At 42.5% G+C, this 24,800-nt stretch overlaps 3 protein-coding genes across 6 annotated transcripts in view; 1 reads left to right on the top strand and 2 right to left on the bottom strand.

Moving 5' to 3' along the window:
• LOC148397317 (uncharacterized) overlaps positions 1-18,980 on the top strand; it is a 33,122-nt gene extending 14,142 nt beyond the window's left edge. For 2 of the 3 annotated variants that reach the window (XM_088375844.1, XM_088375845.1), the window contains exons 4-55: positions 1,244-1,288; positions 1,941-1,994; positions 2,414-2,450; positions 3,835-3,888; positions 4,581-4,625; positions 4,696-4,749; positions 4,838-4,882; positions 5,633-5,686; positions 5,791-5,844; positions 5,940-5,993; positions 6,094-6,147; positions 6,223-6,276; positions 6,357-6,401; positions 6,742-6,795; positions 6,936-6,980; positions 7,062-7,115; positions 7,286-7,339; positions 7,504-7,557; positions 7,742-7,795; positions 8,659-8,712; positions 9,053-9,097; positions 9,282-9,326; positions 9,391-9,444; positions 9,981-10,034; positions 10,099-10,152; positions 10,328-10,381; positions 10,455-10,508; positions 11,566-11,673; positions 11,751-11,804; positions 11,945-12,052; positions 12,147-12,200; positions 13,039-13,092; positions 13,779-13,835; positions 14,086-14,139; positions 14,252-14,305; positions 14,383-14,436; positions 14,551-14,604; positions 15,100-15,207; positions 15,271-15,378; positions 15,485-15,592; positions 15,667-15,720; positions 15,785-15,847; positions 16,067-16,120; positions 16,197-16,232; positions 16,559-16,576; positions 16,674-16,709; positions 16,786-16,812; positions 16,899-16,964; positions 17,123-17,294; positions 17,378-17,487; positions 17,611-17,829; positions 18,019-18,980. In XM_088375844.1, the coding sequence (XP_088231970.1) occupies positions 1,266-1,288; positions 1,941-1,994; positions 2,414-2,450; positions 3,835-3,888; positions 4,581-4,625; positions 4,696-4,749; positions 4,838-4,882; positions 5,633-5,686; positions 5,791-5,844; positions 5,940-5,993; positions 6,094-6,147; positions 6,223-6,276; positions 6,357-6,401; positions 6,742-6,795; positions 6,936-6,980; positions 7,062-7,115; positions 7,286-7,339; positions 7,504-7,557; positions 7,742-7,795; positions 8,659-8,712; positions 9,053-9,097; positions 9,282-9,326; positions 9,391-9,444; positions 9,981-10,034; positions 10,099-10,152; positions 10,328-10,381; positions 10,455-10,508; positions 11,566-11,673; positions 11,751-11,804; positions 11,945-12,052; positions 12,147-12,200; positions 13,039-13,092; positions 13,779-13,835; positions 14,086-14,139; positions 14,252-14,305; positions 14,383-14,436; positions 14,551-14,604; positions 15,100-15,207; positions 15,271-15,378; positions 15,485-15,592; positions 15,667-15,720; positions 15,785-15,847; positions 16,067-16,120; positions 16,197-16,232; positions 16,559-16,576; positions 16,674-16,709; positions 16,786-16,812; positions 16,899-16,964; positions 17,123-17,294; positions 17,378-17,487; positions 17,611-17,829; positions 18,019-18,165 (3,333 nt within the window). In that variant the 5' untranslated portion in view covers positions 1,244-1,265 and the 3' untranslated portion in view covers positions 18,166-18,980. Of the gene's footprint in view, positions 1-1,243; positions 1,289-1,940; positions 1,995-2,413; positions 2,459-3,834; positions 3,889-4,580; positions 4,626-4,695; positions 4,750-4,837; positions 4,883-5,632; positions 5,687-5,790; positions 5,845-5,939; positions 5,994-6,093; positions 6,148-6,222; positions 6,277-6,356; positions 6,402-6,741; positions 6,796-6,935; positions 6,981-7,061; positions 7,116-7,285; positions 7,340-7,503; positions 7,558-7,741; positions 7,796-8,658; positions 8,713-9,052; positions 9,098-9,281; positions 9,327-9,390; positions 9,445-9,980; positions 10,035-10,098; positions 10,153-10,327; positions 10,382-10,454; positions 10,509-11,565; positions 11,674-11,750; positions 11,805-11,944; positions 12,053-12,146; positions 12,201-13,038; positions 13,093-13,778; positions 13,836-14,085; positions 14,140-14,251; positions 14,306-14,382; positions 14,437-14,550; positions 14,605-15,099; positions 15,208-15,270; positions 15,379-15,484; positions 15,593-15,666; positions 15,721-15,784; positions 15,848-16,066; positions 16,121-16,196; positions 16,233-16,558; positions 16,577-16,673; positions 16,710-16,785; positions 16,813-16,898; positions 16,965-17,122; positions 17,295-17,377; positions 17,488-17,610; positions 17,830-18,018 lie in introns of all 3 variants that reach the window. The other variant, XM_088375843.1, reaches the window with a different exon arrangement.
• LOC148397316 (uncharacterized) overlaps positions 1-21,887 on the bottom strand; it is a 37,689-nt gene extending 15,802 nt beyond the window's left edge. Inside the window, exons 1-14 of one of the 2 annotated variants that reach the window (XR_015858563.1) lie at positions 21,587-21,887; positions 20,667-20,840; positions 20,414-20,592; positions 20,257-20,350; positions 19,994-20,063; positions 19,873-19,909; positions 19,731-19,794; positions 19,085-19,273; positions 18,107-18,364; positions 17,604-17,848; positions 17,311-17,508; positions 10,954-11,037; positions 9,963-10,141; positions 1,890-1,980 (exon numbers count right to left, since the gene is read on the bottom strand). Coding sequence is in view for 1 of the 2 variants with exons in the window: in XM_088375880.1 (XP_088232006.1) it covers positions 19,115-19,273; positions 19,731-19,794; positions 19,873-19,909; positions 19,994-20,063; positions 20,257-20,350; positions 20,414-20,592; positions 20,667-20,840; positions 21,587-21,610 (801 nt within the window). In the remaining variant the exon portion in view is untranslated. Of the gene's footprint in view, positions 1-1,889; positions 1,981-9,962; positions 10,142-10,953; positions 11,038-17,310; positions 17,509-17,603; positions 17,849-18,106; positions 18,365-18,951; positions 19,274-19,730; positions 19,795-19,872; positions 19,910-19,993; positions 20,064-20,256; positions 20,351-20,413; positions 20,593-20,666; positions 20,841-21,586 lie in introns of those variants that run through there. The other variant, XM_088375880.1, reaches the window with a different exon arrangement.
• Positions 21,888-22,233: 346 nt separating this feature from the next.
• Positions 22,234-24,519, bottom strand: LOC148397315 (uncharacterized). The gene is made up of 8 exons (XM_088375879.1): positions 24,411-24,519; positions 23,714-23,887; positions 23,461-23,639; positions 23,298-23,391; positions 23,114-23,183; positions 22,985-23,021; positions 22,845-22,908; positions 22,234-22,476 (listed from the first exon to the last, which is right to left on the bottom strand). The coding sequence occupies exons 1-8, from the start codon at positions 24,435-24,437 to the stop codon at positions 22,303-22,305; spliced, it is 819 nt and encodes a 272-aa protein (XP_088232005.1). The 5' UTR covers positions 24,438-24,519; the 3' UTR covers positions 22,234-22,302.
• Positions 24,520-24,800: the final 281 nt, after the last annotated feature.

Genomic DNA, 24,800 nt, shown 5'->3' with positions numbered 1-24,800 from the left:
CTTTATATTATTATTTTTTATTTATATATATTTTATTCCTTCATAATATCATCATAAAACAACCCCCCCCCCCCCAAAACTGGTAGGGGGCCATCACAAGTCAAATGACCAAAATAGAAATAATGGAGAAAAAAAAATGCTTTTTTTCCTGGCATGAGCGAATGCCAGAAAAAGCAAAACGATTCAAAAGTAGCTGAGATGCCCATCTGTCTAATGAGGAATTTGAAAGTCTCCAGGTCACCGAGTCCAGACTGAGCCAAAAGTCAAAGATGTTTAACTGCGTCTCGCCTGTTCAACTTGACTTAACCTCTAAACCAGACGAGCTGTATGTTTAACGTATCTCGGAGTTCACGCGTCGGTCTCGCCATTTGCCTCCCGAAGAGCACTTATGATGTCAAAAGTCTTGACGCCGACGGGGGGCGCTTGCTTACCCTCCGCTGATGGATGGATGAGCTTTTAGCACCCCCTACCACGCACGCGCAGGCTGGGAAGTGTCCACGTCTCGCACACGGGCGGATGAACTTTATGGTCGCGCCGCTTCCTTCGCTGGCATGGAGTCGAACGAGAACGCTGCTGAACGTTGGCCAAAATACTCAAACAATTTCATCAAGCTGCTTCATGTATCCCAAGGGAATGCTGTGGATTTACAGTCTGCCACATCTGTAAGATATTTTTATGTGACGAATACAGGTCACATGCACTTGATGTCTGCCTATAAGTACTTGAGGTCATAACATGCCAGAGAAAGTGTCATAGCTTCTCTGGGTTTGACACATTTATGACAAAAGTGTCAGAAACAGTCCATTCCCTAGAGACCAATCACGAGTGCGTGCTACAGTAGCAGCTTTGACCGAGTGTCTTTTTAGAGAACCATCGAGTCTACCATGATGAATTTACCACCAAGTACAAGTTGCAATACAGAGTTTCCCCCATCACTTTTGTTCGAAAAAAGTTTTTGGGGTTTATACGGTCAAAGCACGTTCAAGAGTAATCGCAAATCCATATTTGCCGGTCCATGTGAGTTCACAGGATAAGACAGACAAAGAATAAACCATTTTTTTGGGAGAAACACAAATAATGAAAATTTTAAAAAATTCTCGCTAACAGTGCTGACATCCGCAGAACTATCTCTTCAGCAAATTCTAAGGAAATCTGGTCGAATACATTTTGCTTATCATTTGATGATCAATGTCGCTAATTGCAACCACAAACACACATTCTTTACATTTTCTTTTACTTTCAGGGTTTACCTGGGCCGATAGGTAATGTGGGACCAAAGGGAGTCAAGGTGAGTTAAATGTCAATGAACATTCTTATCATTTTCTCTGGAAGCGTGGAACTGCATTATATCAATATGTTTGGAAATTAAATAAAGTTGTCTGCAGCGCATGATTTATGCTCCTAAAAAAAATTGCCAAGACTTTAGCATTTAGCCTCGAGGTACATTCACCCGTATTTGCAAATATGTTTGAACATTTTTGCAAATACGTTCAAACGTACTTGCCAGTCCAAATGTTTACTCAACATCGGCAGTTCCGTGCTTTCTTCATTTTCAAATACATTGCATGATTGTGCCAGGATGGATTTGAATCCGAGGGTTCTTGAGTTTTCAATTTTACCCCAGGAATGACCTCAGTAAATCTGACGTTAGCCCTTTATCATGATATTTCAGATTTGGCATTTTTATCGTGTGAGGTCCTTGTAATATTTGTTTCTCCTCTGAGCAGGGTTGGCAACAAGGTCTTCCGAGATTCTTGATGCCAGGGTATGTGCCCTTGGACTACATCGTGGAAGCCAGCACCATGCAGTCCATGGGCATATACACTGGCCTCAAGACCTGGCACCTCGTGAACATCGTCCGAAATTCACAGCGAGATGTGTTTCCTTACTTGGATGCATGCTGGCTCCCTTCATCCACCTTCGTCTGTTAATCTCTTCAGGGGCACATCGGCACCCCCGGGCTCTTTGGCCTTCCCGGTCCTGATGGCGAGAGAGTGAGTGTCAGTGGTGTTGCTCTAAATGAGCCAAGTGATTAATTTCACTCACACATTTCCAATTCATTCAATCGTTGCGACGGTGGAAATGAGCACTGGTGGAAAATGAGATGGAGTGTGATCGCACATTACGCACAGAACATTGACACAGTACTTAAATATGAAAATTAAAAACTACTTACAAATGCTGAACTTCAATTGCAGATTTAAATTAAAGTATACCACATTTTGTAAATGATTAAATGCATTGTATTTAAGAATGAAATACAACTGAACTGTACTGGATTGAAAAAAGAAAAGTTGAAGCCGCCACAACATTAGCATATGCGCACTTAGAATGTTAAATTGTGTGATACTTTCATGGGCCACGAGAGGGAGCCCCTTTTTCTCACTTGTTTGTTTGGTTGGTTGTTTTTCAGGGAATTCCAGGTGTACATGGGAAGAAGGGCGAGATGGGTAGGCCGGTAAAGTTTTCTCTCAACACACTTTTCATGATCCTCATTTACAGCCCCTCATTTTTCAAAAAGCCAAATATTTAAGCTCGTCAACATCCCGCCAAGACAATAAGCGTCGCTTTCATCAAGAGACTAAAAATGTGAATCTGTTATATTATTTCGTTTTTAAATTGACGTTCAAACGGGCTTTTCCCGTAGTTTTAAGATACTTAAGGAAAGGCAGCACGCCGTGCTTGGTTTTCATTAGCGTACTTTGCTAATACAAAGTGTCAGTTGTGGTTTTGGCCCTACGACACAACGAGCCACACACCAGGCAAAGTCTCCCGCCAATGGCGCCTGGACGTCAGCCTTCCATCCGCGAGGTCTTACATGGAAAACGGTGATACCGCTCATGAACGCTCGTGTCAACGTGATGGGTCCCGGCGGACGAGTCAGGCCGTACGTTTCGACATGAACAAGACGGCCAAAAGCAGCCTTGTCATGAGTTGTTTCTCTCTCAGTGAGCTCATTGGCTTTGCGTAACGCACTTTGGTTTTTTTTTCTCCGAGTCAGCAGAAATGAATGGCCTGCACGTAAGAGACAAGCGTTTGCATTTACCCAGTAGATGTGCAATTGTAAAACAATCAGAGTTGTTTTACACTCAAATCTCTGTGAGAAATTAAATTAATGTACAAATAATAAACTGGCTGACGTTTCTTGGACGAATCCTCTTCCAGAAAAAAGAAAAACAGTCTCGCCAATTTGTTAAAGACTCGCATGTGTTTCTGATCAAACCAAGACATTTATTGGCATTTCTGGAAAGAGGCAACATTTTCCACATTTCCTGTGGGCTTCATGTTGCACCAATTACTGCTTATTGCTTTATCCGCGACAGCCAAACGTTCCACATCAGATGCACAAAGAAAATCGGTAGGAGTATCTTTTGGGTACCTCAAATGAATCGAACCTTAGTCAGCAAACAGAACACAAGAGGGATTTTTTTTTGTCATCGTTCTCGTCTTCCACAGACGTGTGGGATGTTTTCCTGCGATGAGCGTGTTGACCTTGGCACGGTGACAAGCATGCGTCAACTTTTTGTTCCATCATCTTCATGATGGAATCAACAGCACCAGCCGCAATTAAAAAAATAGCTGAAGTCAGCATTTTATGGGTTCACCGTGCAAGCAGCTTGATTCGACCATGTGGGCAAGTCCTGGGGGCTTCTGACTCTTGTGGAATTTCCTGCCAGTCTGTCAGAAATGAAGCATGGGGAGCGCATCTGATCGGATCTGCTGAGATCGCACTTGCAAACGACTTAACACTTAACGGGCAATTGAATGAAAGCAGAACCGTAAGACTGTGAAAAAACACAATCGCTTACATAACGACCTCATCTGTCTGCTTAGGGATTTCCTGGCGACTTTGGAGAAAGAGGACCCCCTGGTCCTGATGGCAACCCTGTAAGTACATGATGACTGTAAGATGAAATACGATGCGTAAATACCGCACCATTTACCAAAACTACGGTAAACATTCGCCGCTCCAGTTTGTTGCCATGAACTGGACTTTGGAGGTAGGGTACGATACGTAGAGCTATCGTATCAAAGAGCCTGGGTGTGAATTGTTACGGTCAATGGACTGATGTTCCAACCCAAAAGACCTGGGTTGCGGTCACTACTACCAAGTTCCATGATGGGTCAGAGCTGGAACCCAATTCCCTTTGCAAATTCAGTCTCATGTCATGTCAACACCTCTCCGGTTCATCCCATGGAAGGTAGCATGGCAAGTTTCAGTTCTCAGGGTCCACTGCCATCGTCTGACCTCTGAGATCTGCCCCCAGGGCTGATTTCCTGGCTGGTGTACGAAGTGAGTCACATTTGGCTGCTTTCATCTCCTGTCGTTCCTTTGGAGAATCAGAAGTGACAGGAAGGCCACGCTGGCTTACTTGTTATCCATGCTGGCCGTAAAGCGGGGAGAGGATGTGGACATGGCATGCGGCCGGCCGGCACTGGGTTCATAACCTGGACAACAGAAGTCTCTGTGTGTTGAGCGCCAAGTGCTCAGTCAGCGGGCTCAAATGAAACTAAAAACCTGCACAGGATTAACTTGCGTATCTTAGGGTCTAATTTCCTCCCTCCCTTTTCTCTCAAAGGGTGACCTTGGAGCTCCTGGCCCGCATGGAGTTCCTGGTCTTCTCGTAAGTATTGCAAGTGGACTATCAGGCAATTGAACAATTGACTTCATGATCTTTCTTTTGTGTGCATAAGGGTGAGATGGGCCCTGCTGGCACGATGGGGTTACCAGGAGCTCCGGGACTCAAGGTAAACACTCTAACCAGTCTCCATGGTGATATGAAAAGAGCAGACTTTGGCCTGTTATTTCTTAGGCATTTGTCGTTTTGCTTCCAAGGGAGTGCCAGGAAACGTCGGTGAACCTGGACTGAAAGGTGATAAGGTGATCTGCTCATGTATTTCTCAGACTATTCGTCCTCAAAGACCAGCCTCGTATGCCTAACTCAGCTTCTCGATCAGTATAATTGACCCAAATGATTTGGTGTCGTGGACAATACGACAAATGGTTCTTGTAACAGAGGATTGTACTGAAAGGCAACCACAACCATCTTCCTCTCCAACAACAAATATTTTTAGGATGTATAATATTCTGAATCAAACCAAGCTTCAGCTATCGTACTTGACGATGTTTTTTGGAAGAGTAGTGGATAGATATTGCGTTTGACATTTTTGATGACTTGTGCAGAGTTTGGTGTTGTACCGCTATTGCTTCGCAGCCACAAAGTGATCATGTGGTATCTGAATGGTGGTTAAATCACTGTTATTGGACTGTTTGAAAGTAGTTTTGCAGTGGTCATAAGTGATGGAATGCAATATATACCGTATTTGGCAGTGATGGATGATGTGAGTAGCGGTGAGACATTTCTTGATGCGGTACTTGTGGCAAGTTGTCGTTTAAGGTCACTTTGAGTTGATTGACAGCCTTTGGCCAGCTCCAAAGTTCCCGTTGGATATTTTGGCAGACTATCAAAAAACATAAGCTGTCTAATCACGCGTGAAACAGGCTTAAAAGCCTTTAGTCTTAATCAAATCCCGTATTTATCTTGAGTTGGATTACAAATACAAAACTTATGTTGTACTGCCATTTTTTAATTGTTGCTGTTGTGTGTGTCATGTATGAATTGCATCTCAGGGGGATGTTGGTTTGCCAGGAGAACCCGGAGATGCGGGCTTCAAAGGGGACAAGGTAAGTTTGTCCAGTGCAACCTCAACTAAGTTCTTCGTTTGGACCTTTTTCTTTGTTTCAACATGTTTCTGTAGTGTTAATACTCTCGAGTTGTATTTTGACAGGGCATCCAGGGGTCACCTGGTACACCAGGACCATGTGGAAATCCAGGACCACAGGTGAATTCCTTCATTTGGTAACAAAGTCTTTGAAAGAGAATAGTGCTGGCACATTTGACCTTTGCTGTCACTTTAGTGATCATCATACTTTTTAGGGTCAATCTGGTGATAAAGGTCCAGATGGTTCAGCCGGCCCTCCTGGCCTGGAGGTATGAAATCATGTTTCATCATGTTTTCAACAACATCATGGAATAAAATCACGACTGGCAGTATAATAACGTAGATTTCACTTCACGGGGTTCATTCCAGGGTTTCCCTGGTGACATCGGACCTCCGGGTCAAAACGGCCCAGAAGGACCAAAGGTCGGTGGTGTGTAAATATGAAGAGATTGTGTCTCAAATGTGGCTTGAATTGATTTTCAGTGTTGCCATTTCCAGGGGAGGCAAGGCACACGAGGGTTTCCTGGTCCGCAAGGAACATCTGGACTCAATGTGAGACGAGACAGCCATTCTGTTGATCAACAATCGAAGATTGTGTCTTCCACTCGGTTTTGATACTTGATTCTCAATAGGGTGATGAGGGGCCCATCGGGCCGGCTGGGCCAGCAGGAATTGAGGTGAGCGCTGACTGGATAAAACCCATTTTGATACTAGTTATCCTTTTAGGGATTGGCTAATTCCTGATCAAGCTAACATGCAAACACATCACAAAGCCGACCCAATCTTGCAATGCAAAGTGAACCAACTGTGCCGTCCTTACAGTATCCAGGTTGTTTTTGTTGAAACATATAAAATTGTCTAAGATTCCGAGGTTCGTATCTAGATGCGAGATTTGAATTTATTTTTCCACTCAACGGTAATCAGATGGACCTACATGGTCACTTTGAACTGGACATTTGAGTTGAGTGTTTCTCATTCCGCAACACATTCTCTGTGTCACTTTGACTTTGTGTTCAGGGCAGGCCGGGGAGGCAAGGATTCCCTGGACTTACGGGCCTGGATGGACTCAAGGTCAGAAGGACAGAGCGCACACAAACAGAGCATTAGCTCCTTGTTTTTTTTTTTTTTTGCTATAACGTCTCATGATCATAAATCAAATGGTAATGGTCCTTTAACATACTCGCAAACGAGACATACTTTATTCACTGTAGGGTGAGACCGGGATAAGCGGAGAGGTCGGGAGTCTCGGCGAGAGGGTAAACAAATGCTTTTCTCCTTGTGAATCGCAACTTTGTTTCTGTTTAATGATGAAGCGCGTTCTTTTCTTATTCCGTCAGGGTTTGCCTGGCTTCATCGGGACTGTTGGGACAATGGGCCTTGCGGGAGAAATGGTTTGCTTGTTTTTTATTTATCACATATTTTGATAGCCAATGTTGACTTTGATCAGTTTGCTGTTAAAGAGTCTTTAAAAGTGAAATCTTTGCACAAAAGTGGTGAACCCACTGAATAGGTAGTAACGTCTGTCTTAAAGTTGTATTTATGACCTTGTGGCCTTCCGCAGGGTGATCGAGGGAAAACAGGCACTCCCGGACCTCCAGGGGAATCGGGGTCAATCGTAAGTCTGCAGTCAGTCTCTTGTCCCGAGGGCACTCAGTGCTTTTTTTAACCATGTGCATCTGAGAGGAGATGATGATGATGTTCATCCAGAGAGGCTGTTGTACCACTTTAATACAGACGTCTAACACGTTGGAATCACTGCAGTTCTGATTGTTTGTTCAGGGTCACACTGGACTACCTGGAGAGACAGGCCCTCCCGGGGCGGAAGGAATCCCAGTAAGTCAATCCAGCTTGATCCTCAAACCCACTGATGGGTTCCAAAGTTTAAGAATTGGTGCAATATTTGAATATTTTCTTTTATTATAGCATGTGATGTGATTTTTGAGAACTTGATCTGAGTGAGCTCAGATGGGGTTCACCCTGGACTAGTTTTCAGCCAAATTGAGTATTGTGTTTTTAGGGACCTACTGGCCTCAGGGGATCACATGGCACCAGAGGACCCAAAGGCATTGAGGTGAGGCTTCAAAATACATTTCTTTTATGTTTGCAGATAAAATCCAAAACTTTGGTCAAATCAGAGATACGTATCTGCATTTTATTAGACATGATGTGCCAGCCACAACATACTTGTGAATCTCTATCAGTGATTCTCATGTGAGGCGGCAAAGGAGAAGCGGCTGAGAGCCACATTTATTGACTTTGCCATAATCCAACGGATCTAATGAGATGCCGCACAGCGAGACGGGCGGGGTGGACCCAATGAACAATTGAACACGAGCGTGTATAATGAAGCCATTTCATTTGGTAAATTAGTTGAACAATCTTCCCCTGGTATCACAAATGTAATATCTGATAACTATAATAGATGAAAATTACATCTAGCCCTTAGAAAATAGAATTAAAACAGCCATCTGCTTGATGAAAATCCTCGTTAACAGTTTAAATACTGCTAGAGGTTTTCCAGCCATTTAAAAAGCTTTGGGAAAGGGAATTTGAGGAGGCCAACGGTTATCTGTATCCACTTATACCTCCGCGCTCGTTTTTGCTCGGAGGCATCTACGGGCCGCGACTTTTTCGTAGTTTCCTGGAACGAATCCGATTGAACTTCAGAGGTGCCAGTGTACAAGTAATCCCCATGACGGAAAGACGGCGTTATCCTTATACTGCATGACCGCAGTCTTCATTCGAGTGTCTCCAATGTGGGATAAATTGTAATAAATAAAAATAGAGACTGTCTCCTCGGCCCGACTTGTTTAAAATGAAGATAAATTGCTCTGATTCAATGACTTCATCTTTGAAACCACATCAGTCAGACAACGTGAAAGTCCTAATTTTCCTCACAATGTGTGAATGAAAGTTTTTCTTTCTTTTTTTAAGGGTCCAAGGGGTCCAGATGGTGTCGTAGGGGAAGAAGGTGGTGTTGGGCTAAAGGTGAGCACCTTAAAAATGGTCAATGTTCTCTCAAGTCGCTTCAAATGTTTGTTTCTGATGCCATCGTTTTCTAAATCTATTTGGGGACAGCAGCTCTCTAATTGGACATATGGAAAAGCTTGGGCAAACATCTTGTCGATAAAGACAAAGTAATCATAAATAGCTTTTTTCATCAGATTTCTTTTTTTGTTAGTGATTATTTTTAACATCTGAAAAACTTAATTCGAGGGAGCTCTTTGTTGAGGGAATAAAATGCAAGTTGTGAGTTAGAACTTGGCTGTGGAGCAACGTTTAACTGTGGGGGATTTTTGGGAATCTCACTTGAGTTTATTCTTTGCAGGGTCCGGATGGTCCGCCAGGAAAGACAGGCCTCCCCGGGGATGAGGTAAATGAAAATATAAAAGGATATTTTTTGTAGAAAATACAAATTTGGGTTTCTTTTTGTACATGTTATGACTCACTGGCTACTTTGAGCCTAAGTTATGCAAAATAAAAGTCAACAATTTTCTAACTAGCTGTATCTAAAAAAAAATCACACCATTGCACTTATTGGCCTCATTGTGTTGCAGGGAAAGCTTGGAGAGCCTGGTGAAACTGGGCCTGATGGATTTCCAGTAAGTGACCATTTTTACCCTTTTTTTTTGTTGACTTTGTTAATAATATGGTGTTGTATTTTAGGGGGTACAAGGGCATTCTGGCCCTCCAGGGGACAAAGGACTTCCTGGAGATACAGTGAGTCATATTTTCCTAAATTACCACCCGTCCTTTTTTTCCCCCTCCATTAAAAAAAATTGTAAAGCGTTCAATAATGACCGATCATATGCTAAAAAGAAAAAAAAAGATTTAACTTGTGAGTTTACCTATATGAATAATATCATGGATTGTTTGAGATAGAAACAAAACCCAGCTGCGACTTTCTGCTTGACTTAAAATTTTTAACTGTTAAGTACGTATTGTGATAAAGAAAACAACAACAACTGCGCAGAATAATCATTTTCTTCCACCCAAGTTACATTAGACTAGTGAGATGATGATCCCCACCATCCTATACCTGGAGAGGCAGCTTTACTGTTGGCCAGACAGCAGTGTTGCCATAGCAACAGCCTCGTCTCCATCGCTTCCAAAGCCTCCGGTGCATGCTTTAGAAAGCACTTTCCATTGCAGATTAATATGGCTCCTCAAGCCCACATTTATTTCCCTCCTTTGCTGTCACTTTTAGAGGTTGTCAAACGCTCAGATTGATTGTCTACCTTTGTGCGTGTGTGCAGGGAACAGCCGGGCCTCCGGGAACGGGCGGGCCGACGGGGGAGATGGGACCCTTGGTGAGTGTGTTCACACAACCGGCTTGGGAACGACAGAGCGCTGATGATTGCAATGTCTGTTCAGGGTCCGCCGGGGAAAGCCGGCGATGGAGGACTGTCTGGTGAGCCTGGAGATAAGGTATAGGCCACTTTATTAGGTACACCTACATAGTATAACAGTTTGATCAAAAAGAGGCCTTTATGAATGTAATAATGCTCAGCGTGGTATTAAAACAAGAATGATGTTAGTTATTGTGGATGTAGTTTGTAGCGAATACAAAGTTTTTATGATTTGAAGTGACATTCATTCGCAGGGTGACATTGGCCCACCTGGCAACATCGGAGAGCAAGGCCTGATTGGCCAGAGAGTGAGTATCATCTATATTACACAGTCAAAATATGGAAGTAACTTATTACGATGATGAATATTTTGCCTTTAAGGGTGAGCAAGGTATCGAAGGTGAGGCTGGAGCTAATGGACCTGATGGAGCTAAGGTAAAGGGAATAACGGAACAGTAGCTTCAACGTCTGTTTATGTTGATCCTAAATGCTAACTAAACAGTTTCAGCATGAGTTCATTCAGTCCAAGAAATTTGTAAAAGAGAACCGAATGAACCCAATTCCAGTTGAATCTTACCGCTAGCTTACTGTCATTAAAAGGGAGACAGACGTACAATTCTTGGAAAGCCACTGTGGCAGAAACACACAATGAGACTCATTTAAAAGCGATCGCGGCTGGAAAGTATTGCAAAAAAAAAAAATGGAACACTACAGAGGATGATACAAATCAAAGATTGCCAAAAGAAACCAAGTCAAACAAATCGAATTAAGAGATTCATTTTGGCTCGGCGTTGTACAGTAAACACAACATATTTTTGTCAACCGAGAGAGTGTACATGAAATCGTCTGTGTAGGTTTTGGATGTAAAAGTGCAGCTCACCGGGCAGGGGATTTGCAGCATTAGCTGCTCACTGTTGGGAGGAATACATAAAAGCCGCTTCTTGTATCACTTCATTCTTCCATTCTGGTGAAAGACAAATGGAAAGTCAGCAAGTTTTGCGAGTCTCTTTGCAATCATGTGTATCTCCATCAAATCCTCCAGAAGGTATTAAAAGACTATTAAGTCGGTGTCACCAAAAAAAAAAGCAGCTAAAATATCACTCTGTATAGCGCAAGAAACTGTTTACAACAGTTAAAAATGACTCCATAAGTTGCTCCAGAATTGAAGTTCATCAATTGGCAAACTAATCAACTATTTGTCAATGACGTAACTCCTTCACAAACTGACAAACCAACCGACTTCTATTCTGTTTGATTACATTTCGGTATGTGAAAATAAGTTGGAAAAAAGATATAGTATATCACCGGGGGAATTTCACGCCCTACGTGTGTGTTGAAGATAACGGGTTAAAGCTATTTCTTGTCATGACTGTACAGTATGTGCGTTCTCATCTGCTCTGCTTGTTTGTTTTCATATGATCAAGTAGCACTATCCTCCTGGGTCCTATAAATCGATACAAATTCTTCCATTTATACAATGATCTCTTTTCAGGGTGAGAAAGGAGATGAAGGCGCAGAGGGCGCCAAGGGAGACAAGGGTGAATTAGGACAGAAAGGAGAGGACGGACCCAGCGGGCTTCCCGGACTGTCGGGCGTGAGAGTAAGTGTCGATCGCGTTGGCTTGATCAAATAAAACGTCTTGTTTTTGTCCACTTAAAGTCATTCTACTTTTAAAAGGGTCAAGAGGGTAAACCGGGCACAATTGGCGAGAGTGGAAAAGCAGGAGGCAAGGTTTGTCCAGCCGTCACCTTCCCATTTAAGTCCCCGTAGGAGTGATCGGACACTTCTAAATAAAGAGGTTCAGCTCTGCGATTGGAAATTGCAGTTTTCACCCGGCATGACATACCCGCTTATTGACCGCCTCTCGCCAGGGGACCAAAGGACACCAAGGTTACCTGGGTGTGAGCGGGCCAACGGGCGAGCAGGGAGCGCCAGGATTCGTTGGACTGAAGGGAGCGAGAGGGACCCTAGGCCCAGTGGTAAAACATCTGTTAGCTTTTAAAACCTCCATCGGACTGACAGACTTAATTGGATTTTGGTAAAGGTGTGCTAAACGTGGATTTATTTCCCCAGGGTGCTCCTGGAAGAATGGGCCAGATGGGAGAGCCGGGAATACCGGGCTATGAGGTGTGGAATGATAGCATTTTCAGAAGAAATCCCCTCCAGTAAGGTGATAAAACAATCACCCCAAGAGTAGGATTCTCTTAGATTTCTATTAGTGTCACTGAGAAAAACATTGTTCTGCTTTGTGAGGATGAAAAGGTTCCACATTCCTTCAGTTTGTGACCATACAGAATGAAATGATCCATTGGACTGTTATAGTCTCCGTTTACAGTTTTGCAGTATCTGGACTATCTAAAGACGAGAAATGAAATCTAAAGACAATGGAGCCTATTTTTGAATACAGTGCAGGATAATTTGCATGAAACATTAGCATATCACAGCAGCACATCATCTACACAAATTGCATACTGAGCAAAATGAAACATCATCACAGTGTTCTTAATCATCTCATTGGCATTTTTAAAACCGTCAAATGGCATGTTTACTGATGAGGTGACATTTTTATGATAGTTCCATTTTCATGACCTTATGGAAAAACTCATTTCAGATTTTTAAAGACTTTTAGGCTCTGCAGACTAAATAGTGTGTTCATAATAAAGAATAAATGAGATATAATCTGATCCAGACAGTGTAAAATAGAACTAGATTAACTTTTTTTAGGGTGCCCATTAAAATGATCACCCCAGAAAATTACATAAAAAAAAAAATATTCACCGTGATTTACCCTAGTGCAATAATCATGCCGTGTCATCAGCATTGCTAGGTGATTTAGAATTTTATGGGAGCAAAAACAAATTTGTCGTGATTATATTTTTTCACTCATTGATTTTATGACAACAGAGGAGTAAATGAAGCAAAGGTTTAGCTTCCTCCGAGTAATGGAGTGCGCCTCTCGTCGTAGGGTCACAAAGGACTGCAAGGCTCACAAGGACCACCAGGACCAAAAGGTGAAAAGGTACATTGGTACACCATTTGTTCCGCACCTATTTCAGTTTCCAACTGTTGTTGGTTAAGGTATCCATTCTTGATGATTTGGGGCACTAATTCACTTTGTGCCGTTTCACGCTGCAATCAGCCGAGTAACTGGACTCTTTGAGTCACGATTGAAAGAATACAAACATTTCTGTTTATTGGACACGATGCAGCACAACACAATAAAGCAGATTAAAAAAAAAAAGTTTTTGCGTGGGGGGGGTTGGAGCCATCTGGATGTCCATTGTTGTATTGTTAGAAAATAATAGCAATTCTTGTTTACTAATCAAAATCACTCTGCCACATCGATGAACCGATTCACCCTCTAAACTAAAACATGTAATTGATTTGATACAAACATACAATATGCTTGGAGATGTTTCTATGGCCTTTTACATTTGGTCATTATTATTATTATTGTTTTAATCCTGTTCTAGTCATGTTATGAATAATTTCATTTGACACATGCCGAACACATGACTGATAAAATTCTTTACACGTCTGTTATTGTTCAATTGGTGTAATAAAGTTGTTTTATCACTTTGAAAGGATGAAACCACCTGTCCTATGAAATGGACAATCATTACGGCATGCTTTGAAATCTTTTTTTTTTTTTGCGATGTTAGCCTTCAAGGGTAAATTTTGATTTCTTTCTGTTTTGTTTTTCAGGGTGGACACGGGGAGGATAGCAAGATAGAAGGCCCCCCTGGTCGCCAAGGTGACAGAGTGAGTTCCTATTGTGAAAAGTTCCTCTTGGACGAGAGGTGAGGGGAGCTGAAAACTTCAGACAATCCCGTCGTTAAGGACGGTTTGTACAAAGGGATACGTTTTTGAAGCCGTGAGAAGCAATGAATATTTTAGTGTCTACGGTTTGTTTGGGCAAGTAGGTGAGGCCGTATCGGTTTTACGTTCTCTGAGGGGGGGAGCCCTTAGCTCACCGTGCCACGTTTAAAATTGTTTTTATCTCTATGTGCAGGGTCCTCCTGGTAACAGAGGTGAAAGAGGAGAAGCAGGTGACCCCGGACACCTTGTAAGTGAATTGAAAACAACTTCATTCCCTACTTGTGTTTCTTGGCAGTTATAAGGCCAACGATTTTAAGAAAGGTTCTGTGTAGCGTAATGTACACAATGACATTTTGCAGGGTCCAGTAGGCGTTAATGGAGAGAGGGGTAAAGCTGGTGCCCAAGGACTTCCTGTAAGTATCCCATTGGTTTGATTTAAAGCCACAGCGAGCTTTGACGTTACTTTTTCAAACCGTAATGATCATTTCAGGGACACCCGGGGCCCAGAGGAGAACAAGGAGCGAAAGGATCCAAAGGTGAACAAGTAAGGACTTATCTCAAAGTAATGCTGACTAGTGCAGGCGGTGTGTTGCTCCATTCTAAAAGTCTAACATGCACTCACGTTTGTGTTATGGAACATTAACTCTCTGTGCTCCAGGGTCAGAAAGGAAAGTCTGGACCGAGAGGAACATCTGGGACCAAAGGACCACCGGTGAGTTAAATGCATGTACATCCAGTGTTATCGTCAAGTTTGGCTACAATCTGTTCTGTGACGTTGGTCAAAATGGAATTCAGTTCTCTTTGAGATCTGTTGGATTTGGAATCATTCGTGACACAGCAAAATCTGGCAACAGTTACTTCTTGAAACTTAACTTACACATGGAACGCTCCTCCTCTTAAGTAAGAATAACATTGCAGCTAACCAGCCAGCAGCTAGCGTGATCGGCTAACGTAGCATCCTTAATGTAGATTCATTCAGTTCTCTTCAACAGTACAATACTCAAACTCACAAAACGGTTACAGATCATACAAATTATAGTCCAAGAAAGCCAAAAGGAATGTACGACAAAAAGAAGTAAAAACTTAGCAAAATGAAAGCAGTTAAGCAAGTCTTATCAGAACCTAAAATCATTTCTGACTATCATGACTATCATGAAACACTTGCGCCACAATAGCAGTTCTTTGAGTATTTATTGTTTTTGTCAAGGGTCCTGAGGGGCTCCCTGGCCAACGAGGTGTTACAGGAAGGGAGGGTCTGGAGGGATTTCATGGAATGGATGGATGGCCTGGTACAGATGGAAGCAAAGGCACCAAGGTCAGGAGTGCTGCTTGATGAATAACTCAGATTAGGGGTAACCGTTTTTATATTTACATTCAGGGGGAGCAGGGAGAAGATGGACAGTTGGGCCTCACGGGGAAACCTGGGGCACAGGGTCAAAGTGGTGAGATGGGTCTCCCTGGATCTCAAGGTTCTTTTGGATCCAAAGTAAGACTTATTTTATTGGCTAGAAATTGAAATAGCTCTCAGATGGTACCGGTGCGTTTGTGGACCTTTGGGACGCATTTATGGTATATGTTTTTATGGCCTTCAGGGTGAAAGGGGTCTCCCAGGCCAAACTGGACCGGCAGGAATGAGGGGGACCCTCGGCAGTGTGGGACTGAGGGGAACCCAAGGAACGAAAGGCTCCAAAGGGCAACCAGTGAGCAGAAATACCATATTTAGTATGAAAGCTTATTTTGAACTCATTGCACAACCCATCCTGTAATATTTTAGGGGGACTTTGGTGAACGAGGATTTGCAGGGGTGCTAGGTCTGTCTGGACCAAAGGTAGGATTCCACCAAGATCCAAGCATTGTTTTGATATTTTGATGGATTACTGGTCTCTCTCTAGGGACCCCAAGGAGACATGGGCCCAGCTGGGATACAGGGACCAAAAGGACCAAGGGGACTGATGGTAAATAAATCTGGATATTCTTTCCAGTTTCAACCCAGAACACAACTCTATGTGCGGTATTACCATACGTATCGTAGCGTGATTTAACAACGACCACCGTACGATATAACCTTGATTCGTTGAGATTGTTATCTTGATGTTAGCTCTGATGGCTCATGTCTGGAGTCAGTGGTTGGGGACCGCTGCTCTAAATCTCTCAAACCTGTCCTTGTTTTCCAGGGTACGGACGGAGCTCTGGGCCCCGTTGGCATCATCGGCCCCAGCGGCCATCCTGTACGTATCTCTAGAACACATTGCGCCTGACAGTTTTATGGTCCTTGTCGTGACCCCCTGCTTTCTCTCTTGTCAGGGACTACAAGGTGACAAAGGAAGTCGGGGGGACGTGGTGCGTGACAAACTTTTGACAAATCCCTTTCTGTCTTTGCTGCGAGTGCTGGATTGCATGCTCAGTGTGGAGGCTCCACTCATACCGACCGCTCTCTAAAGCCCTTTGGCACTTTCCTATGAAATGCGCCAATGAAATTCTTGAGCTCATAACCAATCCATTTAAGAGCGGTATTGATATGCTTCACGTATTGTCCACACCTAAAAATGCAGTTATGATGAGAAGGGAGAAATATCTCAGAACTGCTTTGCAAAAAGGTCTTATTTCTAATTGTGTTTTTCTGGAATTGTCTGCCTTCAAGTATTGATGTATTTCATCTTTGACAGGGCTTGCCAGGACCAAGGGTAAGTCATAATAAATCTTCTCAGTGCTCGCTCGTCAAAGCATGCCCAGAATACACATGAATATTTGAAAGCCTAATGTGTTAATGGAATTTTTCAGGGATCTCCTGGTCCACGTGGTCCACCGGGACCTCCAGTAAGTTCACTTTACATACATAACTTATTGGATGTTATGCAATTCATTAATAAGACACCGTTTTTGTTTTCCTTAGGGCCGCACCACTTCTACTCTTCCTCTTGTATGCAGATTATTTTTATAATGGCAAATTCAGAATATGCTCCAAATTATCTGTGATGGTTTGATGTCTCGGTTTTATTTTTGCAGACAAGCGAGGCACTTGGTGCTTCTTTTCAAGTTATCATTGATTCGCATGCACCGCTCAGACCACAGGTGAGTTCTGACTGAAATAAAGCCTGAGAGATTTTTAAAAGTGGACATTTAAAAATCGCATAGCATTTACATTCAATTTGAACTAATCCCAACTGTTTTCCAAATACATGAACTGAAACCTAAAAAGTCCAAATCACAATGCTGTGGTCTGTTTGAAGCTGAACTACCACAATGTAGACCTTCCCATGCTGGACCAGGGAACGGAGATCTTCAGGACTTTAGAGCATCTCAGCGCTCTCATCCAAAGTCTGAAGAACCCACTGGGGCAGCGCAACAATCCGGCCCGCATCTGCCGAGACCTCTACAACTGCGAGCAAAGGATGTATGATGGTAGGGTCACAAATACCTGGACAGATGGTCTCGCTGGTGCAGTTTTTTTCCCCCATCTTTATAGTCTCCTGCTACTTTTCCAGGCACGTACTGGATCGACCCAAATCTGGGCTGTGATGCTGACACTATCGAGGTCACATGCAACTTCACTGCTGGAGGACAGACTTGCTTGAAACCTGTCACCGTTTCCAAGGTTGGTTCAACAAATGTGGACCTAGACGTCAATGCACAAGCAGTTTTTTTTTTTCCTGGCTCAGACTGACGCAGTTGCACAATATGGGAATCCAATCAAGAGATTTGCTGATTTACCTTCCAGGTGGAGATGGGGGTGGGTCGCATCCAGATGAACTTCATCCACCTTTTGAGTAGCGAGGCTGTGCAACACATCACGGTCCACTGCCTCAACACGCCGGTTTGGGCAGCGGGACCTTCATTGCAATACTACGGCCAGGCCGTGAGCTTCAAGACCTGGACGGGGGAGAAGATCAGAGCGGGCGATCTTCTGGAACCGCTCATACTTAGAGACGACTGCTGGGTATGCGTACACTTCACTCCTGTTCAATTCAAACATCAAAGTCAAAATAATTTTCGGTCGTGCGGTTGCACTCATCGTTAACTTCCGATGCAGGTCTGACACAAGCCGCATTTTTAGATCAGACAAAATGTGAAGATAACTGCTTTTAATCGGACCGTGACGCTATCTCTTTTTTGACACACTTCCCAGATCAAGGACGGCCGCTGGCGTCAGACCCACTTTGTGTTTCAGACTCAGGAGCCAAATTTACTCCCTATAGTGGAAGTATCCAACTTACCGACCACAGAACCCGGATCACGTTATCACCTCGAGGTTGGACCTGTTTGCTTCTTATAAAGCTCAGTAAAAGGGGGGACCTCTGCCCTCCTGAGTGGGGTGACCTGACGGACAGTTGTGGACTGCGAGGTACCCCGATTACTCTCCAGAAACTATGCTTGGACTGCAGGAACATTTAAGACTTCTGGCACTGATCCGCCTTTGGAATAAAATGGACTATGTTTCCTCTCCAGTGACTTGCTACCAAGCTTTGAATTGCCTGGATGGAAGGACACACCAAGAACATTTCATTGTTTTGGTTCTGGTTGTACAGAAATAATGACAGTACATTTATAAATGCGCTAATGTATTATTTATAACTGTATGTACTGTATATTGTAATATAAAGTGCAATAGATGTTACGGTCATATCAGTCATTCAGATATCTTCACACGGGCACGTGTGAAGATACTACCTCGTACAGCACTGGCCACAACATTAGGGACACTTGCAGACTCTAATGAGTTGAGGAAAATTCAGCTTTCAGTAGAGCACACTGCGATGAATCGATCAAAACCTAATTAAAACAGAACTTGTTTTTGTAAAGGCAAATCATGTTACATAGTAAATCAAAATGCATACACTTAATTCTTGTCTCATAAAATGAATTATAAGATCAAATACATCAAACCACACTCGTATATAGATTGGGTCATTGGTTGATTCAATTGAATTACAATAAAAAAAATGCAATAAAAATGGATAATGTGTTATTTCCCATTAGACTGTGCAAGTGTACCTAACCTGGTGCTGCAACTGCTCTGTACTCCACAGGAATACTTCACAAAATATGCAAGCTGGCCACATTTTGTTCAATAAATTTTTATTTTCTAAAGCTACAGTTATCATTTTTATATTTAGTACTAATCAAAATGTTCTTTTGAATTTGGAATGACTCAACTATTTACTCTCGGAAACAAAACTCAGAGGTAGGCTTACTTTTTTATCTCCTAATTATACAGTGAAGGTTTATCGTGGGCACATAGCGTGGCGGCCGCCATCAATGGGAAGGTTGACTCCGGTAATGAAAGTAGCCGCGTCCGATGCCAGGAAGGCGATGCTGTGGGCCACCTCGTCCACTTCGCCCGCTCGGCCAAGTGCGTGAGTCTGCTTGCACTTTTCTAGGAACTGAAAGGACAAACAAAAGAGCAGAACAACTGAGACTTTTTTACTTTAAACCAATTAGTTTGCGTTTATTTATGATTTTTTTAAAGTAATTGTTTCCTTACAAACATCTCTTAAAGATCATATGTACAGTAAATGTACTCAATTTACCAAGTTAAATGCAACTGAACTGTAGAGATTCCTTCATGTACCACTAGAGGGCGCCCACAATTCCAGATAAATTCCTTACAATTCGTCATTTCTGATTAATTTTTCCCATCGAAAATAATGTAAAGTGAATGAATCAGTGTAAAATTATGTCAAGCACCATATCATTAAACAAAATAAAACAATTAATTGAGCAATATTTCTCAGGAGGAATTTTGGAGAGATGGACAAAAATTCAATTTAGATTTATTTTTGTCATCTTCAGTATGACTGTAGGCCATTTGTGCTTTTACAAACATGCTGTTGTCTTTACCTTAGCATACTGCTCTTCATCCAGTCCTGCCCTCTTGTGCACTTCTGTGACAATCACACCAGGACTGTGGTATTAAAACACACACGCTAGTTCAAAAAGTGTCCCCTGCCTGCAGCAATTTGGACGTGGTCATTGAACGTACCACACTGAGTTGACTCGAACCTGCTTCGACGCCAGTTCTGAAATCAAAAAACACTTTGGTAATTGCCCTTTTTTGTGTGCATGGATGGAGGGAGCATTGTTAGATAAAACTGCTGACTCACCCAGCGCGACACAGCGAGTGAATTGATCAATGGCTGACTTGGACATACAATAGGCCAGGACGCCAGGGAACTACAATGACAATAGACTTGCAAAGATTCTACCAGAACGTTTAACCTGGCATTTCAACAGGGGCGTGAAGATCCGCTCTAAAACCTTTAACTCTTTAAAACATGTGTAGCTTGAGTAGTACAAGTATGATGAGCAGACATAATTGTTTCATTGCCTGATTAAGTGAGATCATAAAGACGTCGATTTTATGTACCGATCTCTGTCCATTGACGCTGGATACGTTGACGATGGAGCCTTTGGTCTTGACCAGGTGAGGCACGCAGAGTTGGGTCAGCTGGTACACAGATCTAGAAAGTAAAAATCACTGACTACAGTGTGTGCAGTGTGAGTGTTTCCATGACGATGCCCACCTGACGTTGATGTTCATAACCCTGTCGTACGTCGCCAAGTCTGACGTCTCGATGCCGCCCATGGCCAGGATGCCGGCGCTGTTCACCAGGACGTCCAGTCGGCCGAAGCGCGCGATGACGTCCTCCACCGCCCTCTTCACCGTGTCCTCGTCTGTCAAGTCGCCGGGCAAAAGCAAGGGCTGCGCAAAATATGAGTCGTTAGCTACGTTTCGAGAATTTCCTAACTGGTATATATAAGCATAGACATCAATACATCGGTTCCTCCACCACACTCGGCACACTCCTTGGCCACCTTCTTCAGACTCTCCACATTTCTGCCATTGAGAGCCAGAACAGCTCCAAGTTTGGCAAACAGGACGGCCGTGCCTGCGCCGATACCTGAGCTGGCACCGGTGATCAGGCTCACCTTTCCCTTCAGGGAAGACACCTGAAACACACATATCACACTTGTATTCATAAGAATATGATTGAATTTACAGTAATCCCTCGTTTATCGTTTAAGCCAAACGCGATAAGTGAAATCGGGAAAGTACGGTCACCAACAAGTACTGGGGAGGCTAACGGGTTGGAGGAATGATGCTAATTCGCGATCGTGCTAACACGCTAAAACGGACTTTTAAAGGAATGTAAACGAACATTTGGAGCAATACTACATTGTCCTAAAGGTTAGACACATGTTTCTTCAATTTAGAAGTTTTATTTTGACTTTTAAATGTTTTTTTTAAATTGGAAAAAAAATCCGCGATGTCGTGAAGCCGCGATAGACGAAACGCAAAGTAGCAAGCGATCACTGTATTTCATTCCCTAAAAACAGCAACAATGGAGAAGAGTTGAGACATCTCAATGAATCAATCATCTGAATCAAAATGAATCTGTAACTAAATGATAAAAACAAAATAAATGGAAAAAGATTTAAGCTTTTAATGCAATTCGTGAAAGGCACTATAGCTCACGCTTGAGGATTCTTTTATTTTTAAATAATTACAAAAAAAACTCAGAAAAACACACAGACAAAATAGTATAGAACAAGTTAATATACTTTGAAATGTGAGTGACTTAATCCGAGTATTATGAATTTCGGTGTCATATCTCTTTAGACCTGTTCTATTCTACTTTAGAATAAGCTCTGTGGCCCGTTAATACAAGAAGCCGCAGACGCGAAGAGTAACTTACTTTGTATGCATCGTCTGAGGCCATTTGAGAATTCAGTCAGATAAAGTCAACCTGTATTGTATTGTACTGTATTGTACACGATGTACGTGTCTTGCTTGACACACGAGCAGAGCAACTAACACATTTCCGGGTGGTGCTCAGGCTCGAGCTGTGATTGGTTGAACTGCAGTGACGTAATCGATAGTCCAACTTTCAATTATCATCATCAAATGTTGCGCGTTATGTATGCTAATAAAATAGATGGTATTAATGATGAATAATATCATCAATAAAAATAGGTGATTAATATAATGGAAAAACACATTGGGACATTTTTAAAGGCTCACCTGAGGCATTTTTGGTTTGAACGACGTCATACAGTCAGAAATTATAATTATGCTCGAGTGATAGACAAACACATTCAAACACAAATCCGTGGAACTCATTTTCTTTTTTTTAAAATATATTTTAATATCAAACTTCATTGAAGATTTTGCATGATGGCAGAAATCAGACACAGCACTAGCGCGCACTTTATGACAGGGATGGAACGGAATGCACAGCAATATTAAGTATATTGTCTTTTGCGAACTTATCCCATATGCTTTGAGTTCTAATAAAAATCCTTGGATTTACATGTTTACATTGTGTTATTATTATTATTATTATTATTATTATTATTATTATTATTATTATTATTATTATTATTATTATTATTATTATTATTATTACTGTTATTATTCTGTTTCGGTCTTCCCTGGACTTTGGACATGGTAGCCCCCATCGACGGAGAGGTTGATTCCGGTGATGAAACTAGCAGCATCTGATGCCAAGAAGGCGATGCACTGTGCCACTTCGTCCACTTCACCCACTCGGCCAAGTGCGTGACTGTGCTTGCACTGTTCAAAAAACTGAAAAGGATAAAAAAGATCATGTCAAAATAGAGCGAAACCCCTGACAATGGGACACAGCTTGACTTCCAACCAATTATAACAAAACAACTGTCATAGAAGACATAAACAACTTTGTATCACTGGTGGAGCTTGCAAGGGCACGGCCCCCTCTCAAAATATGCTTGGCTTCGCCAGGTGCCAGCCCAGATCATTGATTTTTTGGGTATTTTCCAATTTTCCTTGGAATCTCGCATTTCCATCATCTCTCATAGGGAACATGTAATGCATCTTAATTAAGATTTTTTTTTTTTTTTTTAATTGAGGGGTCCCTCATGGTCCCTCCATGTGTGTTTGAAACCACAGCCTCCAAGTGGCAATGTCTTTACCTTCACAGTCTCCTCATTACCCAATCCTGCGCTCTTGAACACCTCTGTGACGATCACACCAGGGCTGTGAAAATAAAACACACGCTGGTTTAAAACATGTCCCCTGCCTGCAACAATTTGGACGTGGTCATTGGACGTACCACACGGAGTTGACTCGAACTTGCTTTGGTGCCAGTTCTGAATATAAAACAATATAGAGTCAAATATTTGCTTTTTTTTTTTTTCGTGCATTGGAAGAAGAGCACCATTAGATAACAGTACAAACTCACCCACAGCAAGACAGCAAGTGAAATGGTTAACCGTAGACTTGGACATGCAATAGGCCAGAGCACTAGCCGACTGCAATGACAACAAACAGTTCTCAAGAAGAAGTGACCAAAGTACGATGAAATTGAAATAGTTAACAATTTTGGGATCATCGTTTGTGGTGCGTTCGAGATCCCCAGCCCGTACCGATCTCTGACCAGCGACGCTGGATACGTTGACAATGCAGCCTTTGGTCTTGATCAGTTGAGGCACACAGAGTTGGGTCAGATGGTACACAGACCTAGAAAGCAAGTATGAAGCTCCCTCAACGATGTAACCGGCAGGAGTACATCTCCATGACGACGCCCACCTCACGTTGACCTTCATGATTCTGTCATACGTCGCCAAGTCTGACGTCTGGATGCCGCCGAAGGCCAGGATGCCGGCGTTGTTCACCAGGACGTCCAGTTGGCCAAAACGCACAATGACATCCTCCACCATCTTCTTCACCGTGTCCTCGTCCGTGAGGTCACCTGGCACAAGTAAGGGCTGCGCATTGTGTACAAGCGTAAGTCACCAGTCTTTAAGACCAAAGAGGCGACTGTAGATGGATACATCCATACCTCAGTTCCTCCACCACACTCTGCACACTCCTTGGCCACTTTCTTCAGATTTTCCACATTTCTGCCATTGAGAACCAGAACAGCTCCAAGTTTAGCAAACAGGACGGCCGTACCTGCGCCGATACCTGAGCTGGCACCGGTGATCAGGCTCACTTTTCCCTTCAGGGAAGACACCTGAAATGAACAATTTCAAAGAAATATGCATATTTCAAAGGCTCTTTAATTTTTTCATGCAACTTCAGATCCAGTAAAATTCCAGTTTCGCCCTGGACTCGAATACAATTTATAATTTTTCTATGAGGTTTAATTCCAGTCAAATATGTAGTTTGAAGAGGACCATTATTTTGAAATGCAAAATCAGATCTCTGAGTGTTAAGAAACTTCCTGTGTGGGATCAAACTTCTTGGAATGAGTTGTTTGAGTACAAAGTTCATGTTTGCAGCCTGATTATAGACTGATGCACATTTTATAAATGCAAAAATGTATGTCCAAATTCTTGTAATTATGCAAGCAACACGTTCAGCCAGGGTGATGCTGACTTTCTTTTTTTTTTTATTTAACTCTCTCTCGTCAGTACGTGCTCACTTTACAATACATTTTTACAATAAAACCAATAATAAAATATACAAAATCTAATAACAAAAGTGAAGACACAGATCAGAAAATACAATAGAGTGAATTCATAGAAGAAACTTACTTTTAAATCAGCACATGAGGTTGCCATTTCTGTTCATTTGCGTCGTCAGCTGCCAAGCACTTGGGTTCACAGAGAATGTTTGCGACAAACTTTCCCCCCCTGCAATAGATAGACGCTCACTCAGGTTGGGTGGAGCTCAAAAAATGCTTTTTTTGCATTTTGCATGTCAAACTTTAACATACAACTGCATGACAGCTGGCAAAAAAAGCACGGTAGAATACAAAAGCTGTAGATGATTGATTGAAAGTAATGTTTTATGCAACACAATGATAATTGATATCAACTCAAAATCCACAATATTTCTTTCTTGTTGGAAGATGAGGTTGATAAATCACACATTTGTGTGTAAAAAGTGACTGCTAATAGTTGTGGAAAGTTTCAAAAGTGATA

This window comes from Syngnathus floridae, chromosome 5, assembly GCF_059516105.1.
Source record: "Syngnathus floridae isolate MCC-2025c chromosome 5, RoL_Sflo_1.0, whole genome shotgun sequence".
In the NCBI taxonomy this organism is placed as follows: Eukaryota; Metazoa; Chordata; class Actinopteri; order Syngnathiformes; family Syngnathidae; genus Syngnathus; species Syngnathus floridae.
The sequence above is the reverse complement of the archived record's forward strand: the minus strand, read 5'-3'. Positions and strand labels throughout refer to the sequence as shown.

What these genes read in the sequence shown, in the direction of transcription:
- LOC148397315 (XM_088375879.1), bottom strand. Translation starts at nt 24,437, where the DNA reads ATGGCAACCTCATGTGCTGATTTAAAA. An exon ending in CCTCATGTGCTGATTTAAAA is followed by an intron (nt 23,888 to 24,410) that starts GTAAGTTTCTTC and finishes TGTTCATTTCAG; the next exon opens with GTGTCTTCCCTGAAGGGAAA. An exon ending in GTAATGAGGAGACTGTGAAG is followed by an intron (nt 22,477 to 22,844) that starts GTAAAGACATTG and finishes TATCCTTTTCAG; the next exon opens with TTTTTTGAACAGTGCAAGCA.